Raw genomic sequence first — 24,068 nt, forward strand, 5'->3', positions numbered from 1 at the left:
AGGATATTTTGAAATTGTTACTGCTTGTCTTAGCAATAAGTGTGAAAGTGGAATTTTTGGCTGTTAAGTGATTATGTTTTCAGGAGCTGAAGACTGAATGAAATACTTGGAGGTGACATGACTTGATGTTTGCAACTTATTTTCAAATGGTTCAGAAAAAAAGATACAGATAGATAATAGGTAAAATTAACTAACAACGGTTGATCATAGATGGTGGGTATAGGAATGATAAACTTTTCTGTATGTTTAAAATTTTGCATAATAAATGGTTGGCGGAATGGTTTTCAAAGCCTACACAGGAACCGTGTTGGGTACTAAGAAGACACTATGTTGCCATCACTGTTACGTTGACACTTGTGGGGGCAGCGGGCTCTTTTACAGCACAGGCACATGTGCGTCCTAATCTTTATTGGACTTTCTCAATAACTATTCAAAAGGTTTTTTTGGGTTTTTTTCATAGGAAAAAAATCCAGCTCTACCACTTACTAGATGGGTGATTTTATGCCAGTTACTTAACTCCCTTTTGCCTCAGTTTCCTCAAATGGGCATGCTAAGAGAACCTATCTTACTGGGTTGCTGGGAGAATGGAAGGAGTCAACACACACATGCCTGCCATAGAGACTAAGTGTGCAGAATTTAGGTAGCTCGGTAATATGATTTCCTTGCAAACTTGCCACGTCTGAATTAGGAACCCTGCCTGTGTACAGAGATTTGGAGCCACTCAAGGAAAGGGAGCAGCAGGTATGTTTGTCTCAGCATGTGTATCCTCCCACCAGGGAACTTCCTGGGAGTCTCGAGGTGTACCCTTCAAGCTAGTCAGTTGAAATGCCTGCTCTCCCTTGGTGTGGACACTCTAGGCTCCAGAGGTGTGAGTTCCTGCCAGTTCATTTGGGTGAGCCAGGAGGTGGACTCTCTCAGGACCTCAGGCCCATCCTGTTCTCCTCCTCAGTCCCCAAGTCTCTCAGAAGGCAGAGCCGCCCCAGGTAGCAGGCCGGCAGTGCGTATCCAGCCCTGCCCACCACCCTGCATGGCCTGGCCACTCTTTTGGTGGGAGGTCTCCAAGGACTCTGGTACACTTGGGCTGTGAACACAGAGCCAGGAAAGGGGCTCTTTGTGGGGAAGGAACAGGTCCGGGCTCCAGTCCCACATCTGCTATACCTGCCCCAGGCAAGTTACTTACTTCACTTCTTCCATTCACTCATTCAACACTTACTTATTGCACATCTTCTTGGTGCCAGGCACCGTCTTGGGTACTTGGGCTACATCAACGAACAAAGCAGACAACCATCTCCGCCCTTATGGAATTTACATTCTAGTGGGAGATAAGCATGTAAACTATACTGTTTGTTAGAGAGAGATGAGCAAGCTGGGAAAAAGGGAAGGTATTGCTGGGGCAGGTGGATAGGGGTAGGCTGCAGTACTTTATAGGGTGTTGGAATGCGCCTCACTGGCAAGGCCAGATTTGAGCATAGGCTTGAAGGTGAGGTTGTTTACTACGCCCACATCTGGGGGAAGAGTGTCCTCAGCAAAAGAAAGCCAGAGAAAAGGTCCCATGGTGGGGATGTGCTTGGCATGGTTGAGGAATGGCAAGGAGGCTAGTGTGGCTGGAGTGGAGCCTCTGAGATGGAGATCAAGTGCACAAGGTCAGTGATGTCTGGTGCCAGGCCCTCTTCATGGTCTGGTGTGGCCATCTTCATGACTTTGACTTTTACTCTGAGTGAAATCAGGAGCCATGGGAAGCCTTTGAACAGAGGAATGCTGTTATGATTGTGTTTGGCTTTTTTTTTTTAAAGAATGCTTCGTTTTCATGTTTATTTTTGAGAGAGAGAGAAAGAGAAAGAGGGAGGGAAGGAGGAAGGGAGGGAAGGAGGGAGAAGGCAAACAGAGACACAGAATCTGAAGTAGACCCCAGGCTCTGAGCTGTCAGCATAGAGCCTAACATGGGGTGTGAACCCATGAACCATGAGATCATGACCTGAGCCAAAGTCAAATGTTTAATCAACCCAGCCACCCAGGTGCCCCTCTGATTGTGTTTTAAAAGGGTGGCTTGGGCTGCTGCTTTGAGAATCTCATTGGACTGCTGTGAAGGTCTAAGGAGAGCCTGGATGGAAAACACTTTGTAACAAAAAGCTCTGGGGAAAAGAGACTAGCTGTTCTGCTTCCTCCCATCTTATCCAAGAGACAATCGAGTAAAGAAAGGATTTGATTTGCCCAAGGTCAGATGCTCTACAATCAATTTAGCATCTGGAACTCCCGGACTCTTCTCCCAGGTGCCATCTGGCAGGTAGGTAAATAGCTTTTGGACTTGTGGTCTCAGTGAGTGCATCTGAACAGGACCGACTGAGTGGTTCTCCCCCATGATTCGTTCATCCAGCAAATATGTATTAAGCACAAGTTCTCCACCCGGCATTAGGATATAGGGGCAATCGAAGACACCTGGTGAGGGCTGAGCCCCAGTCTTTGATGGAGCAGGAGTCAGATATCAGTCAGAGACCAGGCCACCAGTGGCTGGGGGTAAGCTTAGGGGTCGGGGGTCAGTCCATGGCTGGAATCAGCATGAGGCTGGAGGCAGAGAGACCAGTCAGGAGGCTGTGGTAAAAAGCCAAGCTGGAGAGGCAAGGCCTGGTGGAGCCTGTGGCTGGGAGCATGAGGAAAGGGAACGAAGAGTAAAAACGTCAGGAGGAAAGTCCACAGGACTTGGGGGAGACTGGATATGAAGAAAGGGGTGGGTCCAAGATGCTGCTGAGCATTCCTACTTGGGTGACAGAGATGATGTCATTCACAGAAACAGGAAGTCCTTGGCACATCTGAGGAACAGAAAGAAACGCCATACGTCTGAGCATAATGAGCAAGGTGGGTTGCGGTTTCAAATGTTGTTGCCGAGACGGGCAGGGGCCAGATCATACAGACTTGGGTCTTAGTGGGTAGTATTCCAAAACAGTGGGAAGCTAGCAGAGAGTGTCAGGCAGTAAGGGACTGTGCTTGGTTGATGTTTTAAAATCATGTGTGGCATACAGATTTAAGGGGGGCAGGAGTGGGAGCCTGGAGACCAGTTAGGATGAAGTAGCTTAGGCGAGAGATGGTGTTTTCCGGCGGTGGTGGAGACAGGGAGAAGTGGATGGATTCCATAGCTGTTTTGAAGGGAGAGATGTCAGGTGTGGGCAGGAGATCAAAGGAGTGCCTGGGTTTGGGGTGTACAATGGATGGTGGCATTCATCAAGATGGGGAAGATGGGAGAGCGCATTCTGGGATAGGCAGACTCCAGAGTTCGGCTCTGGCTACATTCTGTGCGACACCCACATGTAGACATCAGGTAGATGGTTGAAGGTACCAGACTGACACTTAAGAAAAGAATGAACACGGACATTTGTAAATGGTCAACTCGCAGATGGTATTTAAAGCCATGGGACTAGGGCTGAGCCCTGGGGACCCTCAACATTTAGAGACTGGATGGAGGAGCAGCCCTGACCAGTGTGGAGAAGTCGTCAGGGAGGAGAAGGAAAACCAGGAGAGGGTGCGCTCATAGACCCCAATAAGGGAGTAGGCGGGGGGGGGGGGGGGGGGGGCGGTTACTGCGCCCGATGCTGCTCAGAGAACCAGGAGGAGAAGAAGCCCCATGGGCTCGACCACGTGGGGGCCACGGGAGATGGAGTCAAGAGCAGGTCGGCAAATTGGGTCAGGAGGTGAATGGGAGGGGAGGAAGTGATACCAGCATGAAAGGGGGGGGGGCAGGGAGTGGGGGCCAGCAGCTGGAAGAGGACTCAGGTCACGGCTCTCGAGCATGTTTTGTGGATGGGAAAGATGAAGGAAGGGGGCAGGGGCTTGATGGTGCTGAGGAGGAGGGGCCTGCCCAGCGTCCTGAGGTGCTTCTGCACAAGCTGCCCCTCCAAGAAAGGCCGCTCTGCCATCCAGCCTCCTCCGCAGCGCCTCCCCTCCATGGCACTCAAAGCACCTCCCCTCCATGGCCTTTCTTCTTCTCCTCCTCACCACCCGGACCTCCTGCCTCAGCACGGCAGCTCATTCCCCCAGTGCTGCCACCACCAGCACCATCCACTGGATTTGAGCTAAGTGAAACTTCCGGAAGTATACCAAGGCCTTTGTTTCTGGCTTTCATTCCCTCCTAGGGTCTCACCTCTTTGAGTGCAACCTATTCCCACATGGTTGCTTATTGTATTGTCACAACAGCCCTGCGAGCCTCAGGGGGATTTAGGAGATATACAAGTACAGCTAAGCGCGCGGCTAGTAAGTGGCGAAGCTGGGACTTGAACACACGTCTAGGCTGTCTGCAGAGCCCATTCTAACTACCGTCCCATGCTGCCTCCACAGACCTCTCATGCCTTTTGGCCAGTCTTGGTGAAGGCGACGCCTCCTGTACTCCTGTTCCCATGGGATGGATTTGAAAGGCAGACGGGATTCTTTCCCCATCTGTGTTTCAGGGGGGCAATTTCTACAATTACTCTCCAGACAAGCTAAGTACCAGTTCACCAGGCTTCTGTCCTGCCCAGGAATGACCCTTTCTGAACATTTCCTCACATCCCTGAGAATCTGTTTGCATGCCTTCAGAGACAGAGAGCGTATCACTACATCCACGAGCAGCCTGTTCTAGGCAGGATAGCAGAGCAATCCAAAAACGGACTCCAACCCCAGATGCTTTGGCTGAATCTCAACTAGTATCCTGTGCCTCAGTTTCCTCATCTGCAAAATGGTAATGATAGAAGTGCCTACTTCCTAGTGTGATTACGAGGATTAATCAGATGCTACATTTAAATGGCCTGGGAAGTACATCATAAATTTCACTTATGAGCATCATCATCATGTTTCCTGAGGGCAAGCTACAACTCACTTTACTGCAACCTCCACTTGTCAGGCCCTTGGAATTCTACCCTCTTCTTCATTCACCTGCAGTTTAATCCTGTTGTTCTGCAGTCCTCAATTTTTATTTTCTCCTGACGCCAGGTTTGGTTTTTTGGGTGGTTTTTTTTTTTTCGTAAGCTCAGTTATTTATCACGCAAACGTGATTTTCCTAAGATCATGATTTCTCCTTGACAGAGTCACTGGTTGTTTGCCAGGCAAGCGCAACAGTACCAAGCACATAACTAGGCTTGGAGAATGACAGCTTAAGGCCTCACCTCCTACCCTCACAAGCCCACTTGTCGGTTCCCAGGCTTTTGCGCTCCCTGGATTTGGAACCCTGTGAGCGGGCCCACGTGACTGCATATCTACCATCGGGGCAAGATTATGTCATGACGGAGAGCCCAGATTCTGGAGACAGAGCCAAGTTCAAGCCCAGACTCTTCTGCTTACTTGCAACATGTCATCTTGGCCAAGACACTCAGTGTTCCTGAGCCTCAGTTTCTTCATCTGCAAAAATGAGATGATACTACCCTTGTTTACTTTATCAGGTGCTATGAGGATTAAGATAATGTATATAAAATGCTCAGCACAGTTCTTACCTCAATAAACATTTGCCATGAATGTTCTAGGGCTATGCCATCTAATAGAGCAGTCACTAGCTCTCTATATGTGGCAGTTGAAGCCTGAAACGTGGCTAGTCTGAACTGAGATGTGCTGTTAAGCATAGAATACACATTGGATTTCAAAGACTTAGTATAAGAAAAGAATGTAAAATCCTTTGATAACTTTTTATATTGCTTATATGTTGAAATGAAAACATTTTGGATATATTGTATTAAATAAAATATATTATAATTAATGTTATTTTTTCTATTAACAGGTCTTCTAGAAAATTTGGAATTATATGTGGCTCAGTTTTGTGGCTTACATTATATTTCTTTTGGACAGTACTACGATGGTGGGGCTTCTGTCATTTCGGGTGGGCGATGGTGGGGGTGGTTGTATTTTTTTTTTGTTTTCCAGTGTGGCAGGGGGGAACAGTGTAAGTGGTTTTGAGGTATTCGAATTTTAGTGGATGTATCTGTCTCTTACAGATGGTATTTGAGCTGCAAAGGCTCTTTGGAGATTAAGTAGGCCAATCTTCTCTCTCTAATGATGGGGGAACTGAGGCCTACCCAGAGGCCCATGGGATATGCCTAGGGCCAGAGAATTAATGATAGCAGAACTCAAATCAGAACCCAGATACCTTCCCCATCCCAGCAAGCGGCTTCAGGTCAGAATAATGCTGCCACCTGGTGGTCACCCATAGATGAGCGTCACAAGCCAGGGCGGCAGCTAGGCTCCCTCAGGAGCAGGACTCAGCTGCCATCTACTTCCCTGTCCTCTGCAGAAGCTAGAACAGGAAGGACCCTCCTCCAACCTCCTTCCAGTCTGACTGCACAGAGCCCCAGCTTGCCAGGGGTATGAAAGTGTAGTGATTAAGGGCACTATGTGATTACAGACAAGTGAAGGATTAAATCCCAACTCTACTCCTCCTAGCTATGAGGCCCTGCAGAAGCCACTTATCTCTGATCCTTGGTTTCCCCATACGTAAAATGTGGGTAATAATAGCGCTTACCTCAAAGTTATTAAATTTGAGTCAACAAATATCTACAAAGCACCACCACTTATGCACTGTTCCTGGTACTGGGATATAGCAGTGAACCTAAAAAGACAAGCCCATGGTTCTCAGTGTGCCCTTTAGACCACTGAGAGCAGCAGCACCTGAAAACTTGTTAGAAATGCAAATCTTCAGGCCTCCATCCCAGACCTACTGATTGTGAATCTGACACATGCTCAAGGTTGAGAACCACTAGACTTGGACACGTAGATTATATATCAGGTGGGGTTAAGTGATATGAATATGGCAAATAAATGGCTAAATATCTTGAGAATAATGGCCGGGGGCGGGGGTTAGGTGGGGAACACTAATTGATCTGTGAGGGTCAGGGAGAGCCTACCTGATGAGGTGACAAGTTCCAGCAGACGTCTGAAAGCAATTATCTAGAGGAAAGGTTAGAAGGATATGCCGTTTCCCCTTCAAAACACATCCTATATTTATAATAAGTCCTGGGGATAGAAGATAGGTGACTATAGTTATTTAAAAAAAAAAAAAAAAAAAAGACTTCCTGCAAACTGCATATACATTCTACTTATATCCTATTGGCCACAACTTAGTCAGATGGACCACACCTAACCACCTGAGGAGTCTTTATTCTGATAAACCATATATCCGGCTAAAAACTGAGAGTCCTATTTACAATAGAAAAGGAAGAAAAAGCATTTTGGTGAACAATGGTTTCTGCCATACTAAGAGATTCTGATGTAACCAGCCTTTGGGAGTCTGGTTTATACTTGTATGCCTCCAATGATGGGGGATCCCTTATCTCATGAAAATTTTATCCCCTCTTTGAGCAGCTCTTTTAGAAAACTCTTTGATAACTCAAGTCTACCTCTCTGTAATTCCTACCACCGTGGGACTACACGGAACAAGACTGCTTGCTCCCTCTTCCCCAAGGGAGAATTTACTTATTTTAAGTCCCCTATACATCTTCTCTTTGAACCACCTAAGGTCAATGGCTTCCCCCCTTGGGAAGGGTTTTCCTGATCCGGCATTAAGAGATTAAAAATGACCTTGACAGTAACCTCATGGATGACAGGGAGCCACATCATCACCCAGGTCCATGAAGATGAAGTGGAAGTCTAGTGCTTTACCTCAAGCAGAATGTGAAGGAAGCCAAGCAGGAATTGGAGTTCCAGTCTCATTGGACTTTTGTATTTCTTCAGGTTTATTTTGTAGTTCAGAAATTCTTCCTTCTGTTGGCTCTAATCTGCCATTGAACCCATCCACTGAGTATTTAATTTCAATAACTGTATGTATTTTTCTTTGGTTCCTTTTTGAAGACATCTGATTATATCTTGCCTACTTTTTTATTCCATTATTTCTTTAAGCATTTCATATGTAGTTATTTTATTTTTTTTAATATATTTTAATGTTTGTTTATTTTTGACAGAGACAAGAGACAGAATGCGAGTGGGTCAGGGGCAGAAAGAGAGGAGACACAGAATCAGAAACAGGCTCCAGGCTGTCGGCACAGAGCCCGACACAGGGCTCGAAGCCACGAGGCTTGAGATCATGACCTGAGCCAAAGTCGGATGCTCAACCGACTGAGCCACCCAAGCGCCCCTGTAGTTATTTTTTTATTTCAGAGAGAGAGTGTGAGCTGGGGAGAGGGGCAGAGGGAGATAATCTTAAACAGACTCCACAATCAGTGCAGAGCCTGATGGGAGGATCAATCCCACCACCCCAGGATTATGACCTGAGCCGAAATCAAGAGTCGGAATGCACAACCAACTGAACCAACCACCTAAGTGCCCTGTTAGGTAGTTTTACGTTTTGATAATTTTAATATGAACTCTTTGGGGGTATATAAATCTTTTGTTTCTGTTTGGGGTACTTATTTTCATGTGTTGGTATCTTTTTTGGGAGTGGAGGGAGCAGGAGTCATATTTGGTTGAACCTAATCTGTGAGAAACCACTGGGCTCCAATTGTGCTTCTGTCCAGAGGAGCTTTTGCTTTCTATCAAGAGCCCTGACACAGTCCTACTTAGGACTTACTAGCCCAGAAATCTGAGGATTTCTGGCTTATTGTGAAGGTCAAGCTCAGCTCCCTCACCGTGGGGCCAAGCCTAACCTTAACTTCCTGGCACTGACTTGGCATTTGCCTTAAGAGCTACCCCAACTTTCTTTGCTGACAGCCATTCCCCAATCCATTTCAACTTGATGAACTTTTCTTTCGTTTCTTGAATGCCCCTGGGGATTTCTTTAAAATTTTTAAAAATTATTTTAAGTAGGTTCCACACCCAGTGTGGAGCCCAACACAGGGCTTGAGCTCATGACCCTGAGATCCAAGTCGAGCTGACAAGGAGAGTTGGCCACTTAACCCACTGAGCCACCCAGATGCTCCTTTATCTCTTTGAAGTCCAGGAATGCATGTTTGTTTTATCAAGGATCTAGAAATAGAAATGCTTTTTTAAACTATCTAGTTTGCAGCATCTATCTAGTCTACAGTAGGGGAAAGCCCATTCACCTATTCAGTGATTCATTCGACAAGCCATTATGGAGCGTGTACTTATCCAAAAGCTGGGGCTGAGGGCTGGGTGGGAGGCACTGGACAAGACCCACTTTACCTTCTCAGAGCTCACACATTAGTGGGGAAAATAGGCTAGAATGCAGGGGGACGGTGGTGGCACATGGGAAGTGGGGGGTGCAGTGGGAATTCAATAGAGAAGCGCCTCGAGGGGCAACCAGGAAAGTAACTCTGAGAGAGGGATGAAGAACAGATTCTAACAGATGAGAAGACAGTGAGGTGACATGGGGGAGAGTAGATGCTGAAGAAGCCAAGCTGGGAGGGGATGTGAGCAGACCGAAGGCATAGAGAATTGGAAAAGCAAAAGGACTAGGTTTGGCTCGGGCAGAGTGAGAGCGTCAAGTATGGGCAGGACCAGGTAACAAAGCATGTGGTCTAGGGCTAGGCATGGAGGCTTGTTTAGTAGACTTACAAGAGCTCAGGTCAGAGAAAGGAGCCAGGAGGGCAGGAGGGACCATTTCTCAGGGCCTGGCTGGGGCTGCAGCTGCAGCCCACGACATCAGGCTCACCTGCCAAGGCTGGGCTCCCGTGGTTCGTGGTCTCAGGCGGGCAACAGCTCCTCCAGTCCTGCCTTGCATGTCTGTGACCGACAGACTGCTGTTTCAACCTAAGCTGTGCAAACTGGCTCTCCTTGCAAACAAAACCCTGAGAGGAACAGCTTTCAAAGACCTGGCTGACTGCATCTCTGGTTACCAGGAAACAACAGTACAAGTTGCAAAGTCCCATCACAGGAAATAAAAAGAATGCTCTAGCAACCGCCAGCATTTTTCCACCAGGATTCCAGCCAGCTGTCATTCAGGCTCCTTGGCATAAGAACTGAACAAGCTTAAGAATAGTGGTAGCTTCTTCAGAGCCAGGCACTGTGCTAAACACTTTAATCTTGCTTAATTCTTATGATACCCTGAGAGGCAGCCATTATCACAGGAAGTTTCACTAAATGGTCAAGTGGTTAAGTAATTTGCCTAAAGTTAGTCTGAAGCTGGGAACTAGGTATTTTCGTCCAGGCATGTTCACTTCTTGAGGGTCTGTACACATCCCGCCTTAGCAATCAGGCTGCCGGAAAGGAAGTACCGTTTTTCCCCCCTAACATTTTTAACTTTGGAATAATTTTAGATTTACCAGAAAGTTGCAAGGATCGTATGACTTTTCTACATACCACTCATCCAGTTTTTCCCCTAATGTTAACATCTTACATTACCACAAAGTATTTGTCAAAATTAAGAATTGAACTTCAGGCCTTACTCGTATTTTACCAGTTTTCACGCTAACGTCCTTTCCGGTTCAGGATCCAATGGTGCATTAGTTAAGTCTCTCTAATCTCCTTTGGTCTTCTATCCTTGTTTTTCATCACTTTTGACCCAAGCACTGGCATTCTGCAGAATGTCCTCTAATTGGGTTACGGGTTTCTTAAGAGTATCAGAGTTCAAGAGCTCTCATCATCTTGCATCTAGAGTACTGTTGACCATTCAAGAGCATAGGTTTGAACTGCGTGGACAATTCACGTGGATTTTTTCAATAAATACGCATAGAACTGTCTTCTCTCTTCCTTATAATGTTCTTAGTAACATTTTCTTCTCTCTAGCTTAATTAGCCACCCAACAGTGGAGCAGTTACCATCACAGGGCCCTATGCTAATCTCTTGCAGAACACTCTGTACCATCTGGTACCACTGGGTCCTCGGAGGTGGATGCAAGCTTCCGGAGAGCAAAAACTTTTTTAATCACTGATGAAAATAGGGCTTGGTGTGTATTTGTGGGGTGACCGAATCTCTATGTACTTTATGTACTGATGTGGAACAATCTCCAAGATCTGCCAAGTGAGAAAAAGCAAGACGCAGCAGAGTGCACTACCAATTTTGCACAGAAGGTGTGGGGGGGCGAGCAGACACCCACGTATGTTTATATATGGCTCAAGTCTGGAAGGCTCCTCTTCTGCTCAGACTACACTCGGCTCAACAGTTTCCACTCTGCCCTGGCTCTTTAAGAATTGGTCCATTTTTGGAACCAACATCTCCTTTTCAAAACAAGGTCTCTAAGGTCTTGGTCTGCTTTAGATAATGGAGGCAACGATGCCACAACCAGCAGAGTGGAAAACACCCAAGTGCACACAGGTACCTCACCTCTCCTTAGGCTCCTCCTCCCAGGAAGTCACTTCACCGAACACAGGCTCGTCCTGTCAAGTGTCAGGGGCCTAACCAGTATCTTCTGTGTTCCTGTTTGGCAAGTCATCCGTATCCTCTACAGTAATATACCTGTTAAAGGCCTCCTGCTTTGTCCTGCACCTGTGATCCCAAGAAGTCTTATGCCCTGGTCAAATGTAGCCAGGAGGAGAGAACCAAGTATCCCTGAAGGGTGGCCTCTACATGAAGGAGAGAAGACTGGAGTCGAAACAGCTTACACAAAGGCAATTTATTAACAGAAAACATTAATTTGAGGAATCCTGTTCACAGACGGCGACCACGGCGACCCCCCTTCCTGCGGGTGCTATCGGAGGGGATGGGGGTGACATCCTCTGTGGGGAGGAAGAGAAAATATCATTGCCTAGAGATGGATGGGAAGGAGCCCGGGCCTCCCTAGACCAATGGCCTCACACACCAACAGTGGATCCTGCTGCTCCCCACATAAACCCTCCATACATAACACACGGATGCGGACTGCCCCATCTGCTGCTTCCTCAAATTTTCCGATATAGTCTGAACTCATTTTTCTGAAGGGAAAACTGAGGCTCAGAAAAGGCATACAACTTACATACGAGGTCAGAAGCAGGCGAGAAATCACATTTCTGACATCCAGCCCACTGACTCTCTAGTGAAAAGATTCTCCTACTAAACAGGGCAACCTAACACTATCTTCTTTCCAGTCAGTAAAAGGTTGAAAATATGCTGAAAAAAATAAAACCTTAAGAGGAAAAGGTTGGACCACCAGATCGAGGGATCAGTACATGATGCGACCATGTGCACAGAAACAGGAAAAGGCTAACACCTTCTCAGGAGCTAGAAAGGATCAGGAGATCACAGGCGTGAGGAGGGCAGGCACTACACAGATACAGGGGATTTGCTGTGATTCTCCACCGCAGGAGTTGCCACTCCCTGCATTCAGTTTTCATGGTCACAATGACTAGTGTACTCTTAATACTTAGTAGGCAAGGACCAAGGATACAGATGGTCCTACAATTCAGGAGACAGACTACACACAATGCCAACTCCCTTAAGAAACACTATAAAGGATAGACAATTCATCTCCTATCAGTTCCACCAGCCACTGTCCCAAACTCTATACACCAGGCAGTGTGCGACACAGGGGTTAAGAAATCAAACTGCGCTGTCCCAATGTAAAAGAGAAGGTCGACATTTACAACAGGTGATGGGGTGTTCAGGGAGAAATTCTGTCACATGGTGCCTCTTGCAGCCCCCATTAACAACCCTAATTGCCAACAGTACCCAGACCAAGCACTGTATCCACTGGGTACAACACAAGCTTTCTGGGATTAATACTTCAAAGTAAATTCAAACGCTAGTTAGAGGGGGGACACTTACCAATCCGCCCAATCTTCATTCCTGAGCGGGCAAGGGCTCTGAGGGCTGACTGGGCCCCAGGTCCAGGGGTCTTGGTTCTAGGAAATGAGAATCTATGTTAAGAAAAGCTTTGTCCAACTCATTAGGGGTTCTTTCTGAGATCCCACAACCCTCTAGCTAAGGACTTGGCAACTTTCCTTAAAGGGCCAAACAGTGGAAAGCCCAACGTGGAACTCAATGAACCTGAGATCAAGACTTGAGCTGAAATCAGGGCGCCTGGGTGGCTCAGTCGGTTAAGGGGCCGACTTCGGCTCAGGTCATGATCTCGCACTCCGTGAGTTCAAGCCCCGCGTCGGGCTCTGTGCTGACAGCTCAGAGCCTGGAGCCTGTTTCAGATTCTGTGTCTCCCTCTCTCTGACCCTCCCCTGTTCATGCTCTGTCTCTCGGTCTCAAAAATAAATAAAACATTAAAAAAAAAATTTTAAAAAGACTTGAGCTGAAATCAGAGATGGACACTTATCAACTGAACCATCCAGGCACCCCCAAACAATAAATACTGAAGGTTTAGTGGGCCACTTATGATTTTTGTTGCGTACTTTCTGACCCCTGGGTCATAGTTTGTGCTCTGCCCTGCCTGCAGCCCATTTAAAGCACTGTCCCTTTTTGCCACAGGCTATAATTCTTTTTTGGTGATCTGTTCATTTCCAACTGCTCCACCCGCCCCAAACCAAGACCCTAACATCTTTTCAGTGGACCACTTCATCTGGTCTGCTGTCCACACAGCAGCCATTGTTTTTGTTTTGTTTTGACACAAGCACTATGCCCAATGTGGGGCTTGAACTCATGACCCTGAGATTAAGAGTTGCATGCTCTACTGATGGAGCCAGTCAGATGTCCCAACACAGCAGTCATCTTTAAAAATGTCCAATCTTGGGGTGCCTGGGTGGCTTTGTTGTTTTAAACGTACAACTTCAGCTCAGGTCATGATCTCACGGTCCGTGAATTCGCACCCTGCTTCGGGCTCTGTGCTGACAGCTCAGAGCCCGGAGCCTGTTTCAGATTCTCTGTCTCCCCCTCTCTCTGCCCCTCCCTCACCACGCTCTGTCTCTCTCAGAGAAGGGGGGGAAAAAAAAAAAAAAAGTCCAATCTCAGGGCACCTGGGTGGCTCAGTTGGTTAAGTGCCCAACTCCTGATTTTGGCTTAGGTCATGATCTCATGGTTCGTGGGGTGCTAACACCACAGAGCCTCCCTGGGATGTTCTCTGTCCCTCCCTGGCTAGTACTCTTGCTGTCTCTCAAAATAAATAAACTTTAAAAATGCCCAATCTCATCAGGTCATTACTATTAAAAAGTTCTTTTGCTCCCCCCACCTTTGGCTGAAGTCCAGCTCTTTACTGCTTCTTTAAGACCCAGCAGGAACTTGCTCCTGCCTAGCTCTCTGATCACAATTCACAACACTCTTCCCACAGATGTGCCAAGTCCATTCCCACTCGAGACTTTTCCACTGCAGCTGTATCTCGCTGAATACTTTCTCCCTGTCCTTCTTTCACTGGACCACTTCCTGGCACATTTAGGTCTTAGTTGAAATTACACCTTGTCACTAAGTCCCATTCCTGACACCACACCTTTACTTCCTAGCACTTGCCACAAATGGGAAGCACAGGCGCCCCTGCTTAGGTTGTTTAAAGTCAGACTCTCCTACCAGCCTAGGTGCCTCTATACAGGAGACGAGAGGTGACGGCTACTCTTTTCCATCATTCTTTTCTAGTACCCCACACACAATACCCGGTATGCAGTGAGTGCTCAACAAACAAAGTTGGGGAGGAGGGAGCAGAAGCGGTGGTGCAGCAACCAACTACTAAATATGAACACACTTAACATGTCTTGTGCAAAGTCACAAGAGAAAAACCAAGCCTCAAATCCAGGTGCTTTGGCATCCATGCCCAGAGACCTCACCTCCCGGCCCCCGACTCACGTACCTATTTCCTCCTGTGGCCCGGAGTTTGATGTGGAGAGCGGTGATGCCCAGCTCCTTGCACCTCTGGGCTACATCCTGGGCAGCCAACATGGCAGCATAGGGTGAGGACTCATCTCGGTCAGCCTTCACCTTCATCCCACCAGTCACACGGCAGATGGTTTCCCTAGAACAAAAGCTCACGGTCATTCCACTCACGCAACAAGGATTCTAAGTACTGAGCACATCCTAATGAGTGCCACAGTTCGGGTATGGCAGAAGATGAAGGTCAACTCGAATATGCATCCTTTCTAACAAGATGGCCATGGGTTCTGCCTTGATGGGGTTCAAAGACCCAAATGAATGGGACGCCGTATTAACAATATAAATTTACTTTTACATTTAATCCTCTCAATTGCTCCATGACGTAGACGTTAACCTCGCCGTATATGAGAAAACCAAATCTTAGAATTTGAGTGACTCTTGCTAATGGTGGCCAGAACCTGTACGTAGAGCTGACTTCCAGTCCACCACTGCTCCTACTAAGTACCAACAGATTGAGGATTCACGGATCACCACACTTTAAGGACACAAGGGCACGGAACGTCTTTCTTGTAACTCAAATGCCTGGGAAATCACAGTATTTGTGACTAAACAAACAAACACGTTTCCTTATCTAACTTTTTAATTCTTTCAAGAGAACCCCTTAAACTGCCACTGGATTCCAGGAGAATTTCTTCCCCCAGATCCTTGCCAGTTTGGTCTGTACCTCTTCACCCAGGTACTCACTTGCCAGAAAGATCGGTGACATGGACAAAAGTGTCATTGAAGGATGCAAAGATGTGGCACACGCCAAACACATTTTCTCCTTCAGCTACCTGAGGTCCAAGGCTGATGACCTGTTCTTCTTTCTTTTCTTTCCCCTTTCGAGGTGCCATTTCTGAAAGGAAGTAAAAAAAAAAATCCCGAAGTTAGCAATGGACAAGAGGTTTCCACAACCTTTTCCTGGCTATTAAAGGAAATCTCCAAGTTTTGCTCCTCTGTGTCTCTTTCCCTGCACCCTGGGAATCTGTGCAATCCCATCTCTGCCTAAACTCACTTCTCTCTGCACTTAGGAGAGTTCAGCTGGTGGCTAAAGAAGCAAAGTACCTTGAGATAACCTTTCCCCTGAATTTACTTAAATCACAGATCGTAGCACTTGCTAAGCAGCCCAGAGTTCTAGCAGCAAGACCACAAGTATCCCTCCAATTTTTACCAAGTCGGCCTCAAAACCACGAAAAACACTGGCTTAGATCCCTAGAGACCTCCAAGTTCAACTGACAGCTCTGCAAACCTGGGTAATCAATTCTTCCTGGGCCTTAAAGCCCACAATATATATCCTGAGAAATTTTTAAAGATTTCTTTAGTGACACAACAAGTCAGTTGCAGAGCAGTGATGAGAACCAGGTTAAGGGATTCCTAGTCTACACTCCACAACACTTCCAATACCAGGAGGGCTTCTGGTCTCCTGGACCCCAAGTATCATTTACTGGTTAGGCTCAAAGACTTTAAAGACTGCATTCAAAAAGATTAGTAGAAGGCCAAGACCAATGACCTACCCATGAATTGGTGACAGCTGAAGACCCTTTACGGAAGACACCTGCTGCCTGAACTCTGCACTAACTCCTACACTTAGAATTCAAGGGTCCCTCACCCACATAGTTTCCTAGTTTCATCTCCTACTATATCCTGTGCCAGATCCCTCCAAAAAGCCAGTTCAAGGGCTATCTCTCATCCTCTGACAATTCATCTCCTGCTATCCTTCCACTACGGATTAAAACCAAATGCTTTTTAAAAAAATTTTAATGTTTTAAACATTTCTAAATGCTTATTTTTAAGAGACAGAGACAAAGCATGAGTACAGGAGGGGCAGAGAAGGGGGGGACGGGACACACACAGAATCTGAAGCAGGCTCCCCCCTCCAAGCTGTCAGTACAAAGCCAGACGTGGGGCTCAAACTCACGAACACGAGATCAATGACCTGAGCCGAAGTTGGACACTTAAGCAGCTGAGCCACCCAAGTGCTCAGAACCAAATTCTAAAACTTTTACTAGAATCGAGCATTAAAGGCAATAAAACACATCCTTTTGGAAGGCTAATGGAAAAGCCCCATCCCAAAGACTCAGTGTTAGCGAAATCAAGTAACTCTAATCTGACATAGCATGTAATGGAAGTGCAATTATTCCATCAAAGGAGGAAAAGCAAGTATGGATAAGTGGAAGGCTAAGAGAGGACTACTTTCCGCCCAAAGCACCTCCTGACACTCAATCCGAACAATTCCCTAACACTTCCAGAAGACACTAGAAATCAGAAGGGCTCAGATGACTTAGGCTGCACCCTTTCGGATGAAGACAAATTTGGCCTTGCCTTGGTTCGTAAAGACAGTGGCAAAACCAGACTTAAAAATCAGTGCCCCGACTCCCAGTCCAGCATTTTCTACCCTGTGCCAAGATGCTTTTATTCCATGAAGGACCATTCCAGACCTGAGAAAGTCCATGTCTCTTGCATTCCTGGATCTCCCCAGTGCCTTCCTTATACAAGGTCTGGGGAGTGACCACAGTAAGCACATGTGTAGGCCTTAGATGTACAAAGTAACTGTTCCTATGCTCAAATTACATCCAACGGAGTTAAGAATTTTAAGGAAGGGGCCAAGGGTGCTCACAGGAAAAGTTTTAAGTTCTGCCTGGAGAAGCCCAGAAAGACCAGCAGATCAGAACTTCAGCAGATCAGATTCATCAGGAAGCATGAATACGAATTCCTCAAGTGGCCACCCCACAAATGCCGCCCTGAGGTGGTGATGAGACGGGTCCTCGCACAATATATAAACGCATGGAAGGTGCTCAACCAACACTGACTTACATCCTTCTCTACCTTTAATGTCTGGCTTTGTAAGGCGCGCCCAGTACTTGCAACGTGCCAGACCTAGCCATCAACCGGGTTCAGGGAGCACCCAACGCAAGGCCGTTTTTTCGGATTCTGTCCCTGAATCCCCACAACCCCCACGGAATCCGGACGACAGTTAATCCTACTTCCCAAACAAGGAAACAAACTACAGATTACGAGCCCGGCCTGCGACCGCTCAAGAAGCTGGCGGAGTAGAGAGAAGCCACATCGGACTAGGGTCCCGGGTCCTTCCCAAACATGCTGTGCGGCCCCTTAAACGGAACGGTGGTGGCAGCGCGGAGCGAGGGCCTTCAGGGCTGTACCCACACTCAACCCCCTCCCCTTCGCAAGCTCCTCCTTGAGACAAGACGGCCGCTTCCGAGACCAGGCGCGAACCTGAGTCTGGGGTCGGCCGGCCGCGCCCCTCTCGCCTGGCACCTGACTCGGCTTCCGCGGAAACACCCCAGCCCAGCGCCCCGAACCCCGAGGGGTCCCCCTGCCTCAGGATGCCACTGGATTAAACCCACTGAAGCCTCCTACCTGCGCGTCTTCGCTAGACTCCGCCACCGGAAAGAGAGGGCGAGAGAGGGCGGGGCGACGGGTCACGTTCGCGTTCCCGGAAGTGTACGTCTGAGGTCATGGAGCGAAGCCGGTGGCCCGTTTCCAAGGAGTTGAAGACTCGCCCTCGGGAAAGGCGGTTTACTTAAAAGAGCGCTAAAGGAGGCAAGGGGAAGGGTGTCGCTGCGAGCGGGTCTGCCTCTGAGACTGCACGAAGCAGCTACATCTCCTGAGCGAGGCGGGCCCTTGTGCGAAGATCGTGGCGGCCGCACCTAGACGGACTTCTTCCATCCTGATCCCGGGCCTAGTCGGCCCGGAGGCGGCAGCGCCTCTCGTGGCGCGGAGGGCAATAACAACAACTGCCTGCTTTCATCACTGACTGTGGACGGCTGGCTGTGTCCTGAACAAAATAAGGATAAATTATTCAATATTTATTATATACTAGCTTGGGCTGAGCGATTTATATGCATTGCTTCATTTAATCCTCACAAAATTATCAAATAGATAACTTTTTATTTCTCTTTTACGGATAAAGGATGTTAACCAAGATTACACATTTGTGGCTGATTTGGATTTCTGACTTCAAAGACTGTATGTTTGATACCTACTTCCATGAATCCCTCTAATAGTGAAGGACCTTGAAGGGTTGGGAGGTGTATAGATGGAGATATGGGGAAGGGCAAAGAAATAGGTCGTGTGTGTGTGTGTGTGTGTGTGTGTGTGTGTGGCCCATGTAATAGACTACATATATTGCATATATATGAAATTTTTGAACAAAATTAGCGATTGTACAGGGTAACGTATAGCCCTTTCTTCACTAGAGTTGGTGCCACTGAACAGCTTTAACTCAGTTTAGCAAAGACCTCCTTTTTAAAAAAGTTTCCCCTTTACAAAAGCAATTAATTACAAAATACCTATAAAAGAGAAACATATAAACATTCTCAAAGGAGAGTACAAGGAAGACAAAAGAGAAAAAACCAGTGACAGTCTTACCCACCACAATTAACACCTTGGTGTACGTCCTTTCCAAACATGATCCATGCAAATACCTACAGAAGAGGCACTTCCTTTTTTTTTTTTAATGTGAAATTTATTGTCAAATTGGTTTCCATACAACACCCAGGAGGCACTTCATTTTTTTTAAAGAAAAGAGAATAAACTTGCAATATTTTTTCCCAATGGCTAAAAAAAATCTGTGCTCATAAACAATCCACATGATAAAGTGTATAGAAAAAAGTAAAAATCATTTCTAAATTCTTCCTTCTTTTTTTTTTAAATTAATGCATGTTCATTTGGAAGTCACTTGAATGTAAAAAGAAAAACAAGTATCCATCCGAAGACAAACACTGTTTACAACTTTAAATATGTATGTATGTAATACATATACATACCCACGTGTATATATATATCACCTTTATTTTGCTTTTGGCATTATGCTATAGGATGTTGCTATATAGTTTTTAACTTTTGATTTTGAAATAATTGCAGATTCACAGGAAATCACAAAAAACACGTAGGGAGAGTTCCCATGTACTCTTCACCCAGTTTCCCATAGCGGTAACATCTTGTGTAACTATAAAACACAATCACAGGAAACAAGCAATTGCAATGTATGCATAGAGTGCTATATAATTGTATCACACACGTACACCTGTGCAGCTACCATCACAATTACCACACAGAACTGTTCCATTACCACAAAACCTACTTGTGCTGCCTTTTCAGAGTCCCATCCACCTCTCTGTCCCTCCATCTCTACCACCACCCCTAATCTCTGGAAACCAATGATCTATTTTTCAGCTCCAGAATTTTATTATTTCAAGAAAGTTATATAAATGGAATCACAAGTATGTGACCTTCTGAGATTTTTTTTTTTGTACCTAGCATAATTCTCTTGAGACACATCCATGTTGTTACATATATCAATAGATTCATTCATTTTTACTTTTTTTTTAAATTTTTTTTAACGTTTATTTATTTTTGAGACAGAGAGAGACAGAGCATGAACGGGGGAGGGTCAGAGAGAGGGAGACACAGAATCCGAAACAGGCTCCAGGCTCTGAGCTGTCAGCACAGAGCCTGACGTGGGGCTCGAACTCACGGACCGCGAGATCGTGACCTGAGCTGAAGTCGGCTGCTTAACTGACTGAGCCACCCAGGCGCCCCGATTCATTCATTTTTAATTGCTTAGTAGTATTCCATGTATAGATTTACCATATTATTTTATTTTATTTTATTAACTTGTTTTATTTTTTGTTTTTTTAAATTTACATCCAAATTAGTTAGCATATAGTGCAACAATGATTTCAGGAGTAGATTCCTTAGTGCCCCTTACCCATTTAGCCCATCCCCACTCCAACCCCTCCAGTAACCCTCAGTTTGTTCTCCATATTTATGAGTCTCTTCTGTTTTTATATTATTTTTGTTTCCCTTCCCTTATGTTCATCTGTTTTGTCTCTTAAAGTCCTCATATGAGTGAAGTCATATGATTTTTGTCTTTCTCTGACTGACTAATTTCACTTAGCATAATACCCTCCAGTTCCATCCATGTAGTTGCAAATGGCAAGATTTCATTCTTTTTGATTGCCGAGTAATACTCCATTGTGTGTGTGTGTGTGTGTGTGTGTGTGTGTGTGTGTGTGTGTCACATTTTCTTTATCCATTCATCCATCGAGGGACATTTGAGCTCTTTCCATACTTTGGCTATTGTTGCGAGTGCTGCTATAAACAGGGGGGTGCATGTGTCCCTTCGAAACAGCACACCTGTATCCCTTGGATAAATGCCTCATAGTGCAATTGCTGGGTCGTAGGGTAGTTCTCTTTTTAGTTTTTTGAGGAACCTCCATACTGTTTTCCAGAGTGGCTGCACCAGCTTGCATTCCCACCAACAATGCAAAATAGATCCTCTTTCTCCTCATCCTCGCCAACATCTGTCGTTGCCTAAGTTGTTAATGTGAGCCATTCTGACAGGTGTAAGGTGGTATCTCGTTGTTTTGCTTTGTATTTCCCTGATGATGAGTGATGTTGAGCATTTTTTCAAGTGTCGGTTGGCCATCTGGCTGTCTTCTTTGGAGAAGTGTCTATTCATGTCTTTTGCCCATTTGTTCACCAGATTATTTATCTTTTGGGTGTTGAGTTTGATAAGTTCTTTATAGATTTTGGATACTAACCCTTTATCTGATATGTCATTTGCAAATACCTTCTCCCATTCTGTCAGTTGCCTTTTAGTTTTGCTGATTGTTTCCTTCACTGTGCGGAAGCTTTTTATTTTGATGAGGTCCCAGTAGTTCATTTTTGCTTTTGTTTCCCTTGCCTCCGGAGACGTTTTGAGTAGGAAGTTGCTGCGGCCAAGATCAAAGAGGTTTTTGCCTGCTTTCTTCTCGAGGATTTTGATGGCTTCCTGTCTTACATTTAGGTCTTTCATCCATTTTGAGTTTATTTTTGTGTATGGTGTAAGAAAGTGGTCCAGGTTCATTCTTCTGCATGTCGCTGTCCAGTTTTCCCAGCACCACTTGCGGAAGAGACTGTCTTTATTCCATTGGATATTCTTTCCTGCTTGGTCAAAGATTAGTTGGCCATACGTTTGTGGGTCCATTTCTGGGTTCTCTATTCTGTTCCATTGATCTGAGTGTCTGTTCTTGTGCCAGTACCATACTGTCTTGATGATTACAGTTTTGTAGTATAGCTTAAAGTCTGGGGTTGTGATGCCTCCTGGTTTGGTTTTCTTTTTCAAGATTGCTTTGGCTATTCTGGGTCTTTTCTGGTTCCAAACAAATTTTAGGATTATTTGTTCTAGCTCTGTGAAGAATGCTGGTCTAAATTCTTTCTTCTAGCGATACCACCATTATCAAATTATCATTATTGAATTGGAGCATAATTCCAGAAATAACTGTCTATATCTATATTTTTATCATAAAACACACAGTCTTAGGTAAATGAAATCATATTCTGTATGCCATTTGGTAACCTTTTTTTCCCTCAACATTGTGGACATCTTCCCACAACTATAGTAGAGAACTACAACATTTTTTTTTACAAATACTTAAAATTGTATTTGTTATTTTGAATATTAAGTGCATTCACAAGAATAAAGAGACTATAAACAGATATGAAAAAGTGTGCAAAAAAAAAAAAAAAAAGATTTCCTCTCATCTCTGCCCTGGCAACCCTATCCTCTTCCTTGCAAGCAACCAGGAATAGCTGTATCTTTTTTAATTAAGAAAAAAATTTTTTTTACATTTATTTATTTTTGAGAGAGAGGGAGAGAGAGAGAGAGCACAAGTCGGGGAGGGGCAGAGAGAGAGGGAGACACAGAATCCAAAGCAGGCTCCAGGCTCTGAGCTGTCAGCACAGAACACATCACGGGGCTCGAACTCACAAACCGTGAGATCATGACCTGAGCTGAAGTTGGACGCTTAACTGACTGAGCCACTCAGGTGCCCCTATTTTGTTTTAAATTTTATTTAATGTTTATTTTTGAGGGAGAGAGAGAGAGAGAGACAGAGTGCAAGCAGAGGAGGGGCAAAGAGAAAGGGAGACACAGAATCCAAAGCAGGCTCCAGGCTCTGAGCTATCAGCACAGAGCCAGATGTTGGACTCAAACTCACAAACTGTGAGATCACGACATGAGCCAAAGTTGGACGCCCAACTGGCTGAACCACCCAGGTGTTCCATAGCTGTATTGTATCATTTTTAACTACTACCTGATATTCCTTTGTATAGCCAAACCATTATTTAACCAGTTCTCTTTTGGTGGGGACAAAATTTGTAAATGTAAACAAAACTGTCAAGAACATACTTGTGCCTTTCTTTCCTCAGGGTAGATTGCCAGAAGTCAAAAGGAATATATATTTGAAATTTTGATACATGTTGCTAAATTGCCCTCCAGAAAGTTCATGTCAATTTCCACTTCTGCTTAACTGAGAAACTATGTCTCTTAGTATTGTATTTCTTCCATGGTTAGTACAGTGAGATGTCTCTTCATGGATTGTTTTGAGCATTTGCATATTTTCTGTGACTTGTCTGTTGATAGTCCTGAAAAGGGAAGGCTTTTTATTCTCAAGTAGTAAATTCCTCAATAGAAGAGGTATGATAGCGGAGACTGGAGAATTGTGGAGTGAGCTCTTGCTTTGGATAAGAGTTGTACTAAACAGACCTTGGTGAGGGAAACATCATGAAGGGAGAATGGCTTAATCTTACGGCTGAAGGCAGTCCATACAGTTACTTCACAACTTATTTTTTTTTAGGGGCACCTGGCTGGCTCCGTTGGTAGAGCATGTGACTTTTGATCTCAGGTTCATGACTTCAAGCCCCAGTTGGGCATAGAGCTTACTTTTAAAAAATAACACAAAACAAATATTTGGTTTTTTTAAAAAGAAGAACCTATTTCTTTTACAGGGAAGTCTTATCTTCATATCAAATCATCAAAGCCACTGCTTTTCAAACTCCACTTTGATTATTTAATCAACATATGTATTGTTTCTACAAAGAGTTGTTAGTTGTGGGCAAAAATTGTAACCTTTCTTGGCTTTAGTTTTCTCATCTGTAAAATGGGATAATAACGGTATTTAAAAATGTATATTGAAGCATATGTCTTCACTGGGTACTTGCTCTGTGCCAACCTCTGAGATATAATAATACTGACATTTAAGCTAAGAAAGACTTAAAGGGGTGCCTGGGTGGCTCAGTCAGTTGAGCGCCCGACTTCGGCTCAAGTCATGATCTCACGGTTTATGAGTTCAAGCCCCGTGTCAGGCTTTGTGTTGACAGCTCGGAGCCTAGAGCCTGCTAGGAGGGATTCTATGTCTCCCTCTCTCTCTCTGCCCCTCCCTGCTCATGCTTTGTCTCTCAAAAATAAATAAACATTTTTAAAAATGTTTTTATTTTTATTTTTTGAAGGAGAGAGAGAGACAGAGCATGAGCAGGGGAGGAGCAGAGAGAGGGAGACACAGAATTCGAAGCAGGCTCCAGGCTCTAAGCTGTCAGCACAGAGCCCGATGCGGGGCTCGAACCCACAAACCGTGAGATCATGACCTGAGCCAAACCTGTATGCTTAACCGACTGAGCCACCCAGACGC

At 45.5% G+C, this 24,068-nt stretch overlaps 1 protein-coding gene across 1 annotated transcript; it reads right to left on the reverse strand.

Moving 5' to 3' along the window:
- Positions 1–11,433: 11,433 nt before the first annotated feature.
- On the reverse strand, positions 11,434–18,105 carry RPS14 (ribosomal protein S14). Its single transcript, XM_060634707.2, has 5 exons — positions 17,974–18,105; positions 15,301–15,451; positions 14,537–14,698; positions 12,580–12,656; positions 11,434–11,555 (listed from the first exon to the last, which is right to left on the reverse strand). The coding sequence occupies exons 2-5, from the start codon at positions 15,447–15,449 to the stop codon at positions 11,488–11,490; spliced, it is 456 nt and encodes a 151-aa protein (XP_060490690.1). The 5' UTR covers positions 15,450–15,451; positions 17,974–18,105; the 3' UTR covers positions 11,434–11,487.
- Between the last annotated feature and the right edge of the window lie 5,963 nt (positions 18,106–24,068).

This window comes from Panthera onca, chromosome A1, assembly GCF_046562875.1.
Source record: "Panthera onca isolate mPanOnc1 chromosome A1, mPanOnc1 haplotype 2, whole genome shotgun sequence".
NCBI lineage: Eukaryota > Metazoa > Chordata > Mammalia > Carnivora > Felidae > Panthera > Panthera onca.

What these genes read in the sequence shown, in the direction of transcription:
- RPS14 (XM_060634707.2), bottom strand. Translation starts at nt 15,449, where the DNA reads ATGGCACCTCGAAAGGGGAAAGAAAAGAAAGAAGAACAGGTCATCAGC. An exon ending in GTCACCGATCTTTCTGGCAA is followed by an intron (nt 14,699 to 15,300) that starts GTGAGTACCTGG and finishes CTTTTGTTCTAG; the next exon opens with GGAAACCATCTGCCGTGTGA. An exon ending in CGGGCCACAGGAGGAAATAG is followed by an intron (nt 12,657 to 14,536) that starts GTACGTGAGTCG and finishes CTCATTTCCTAG; the next exon opens with AACCAAGACCCCTGGACCTG.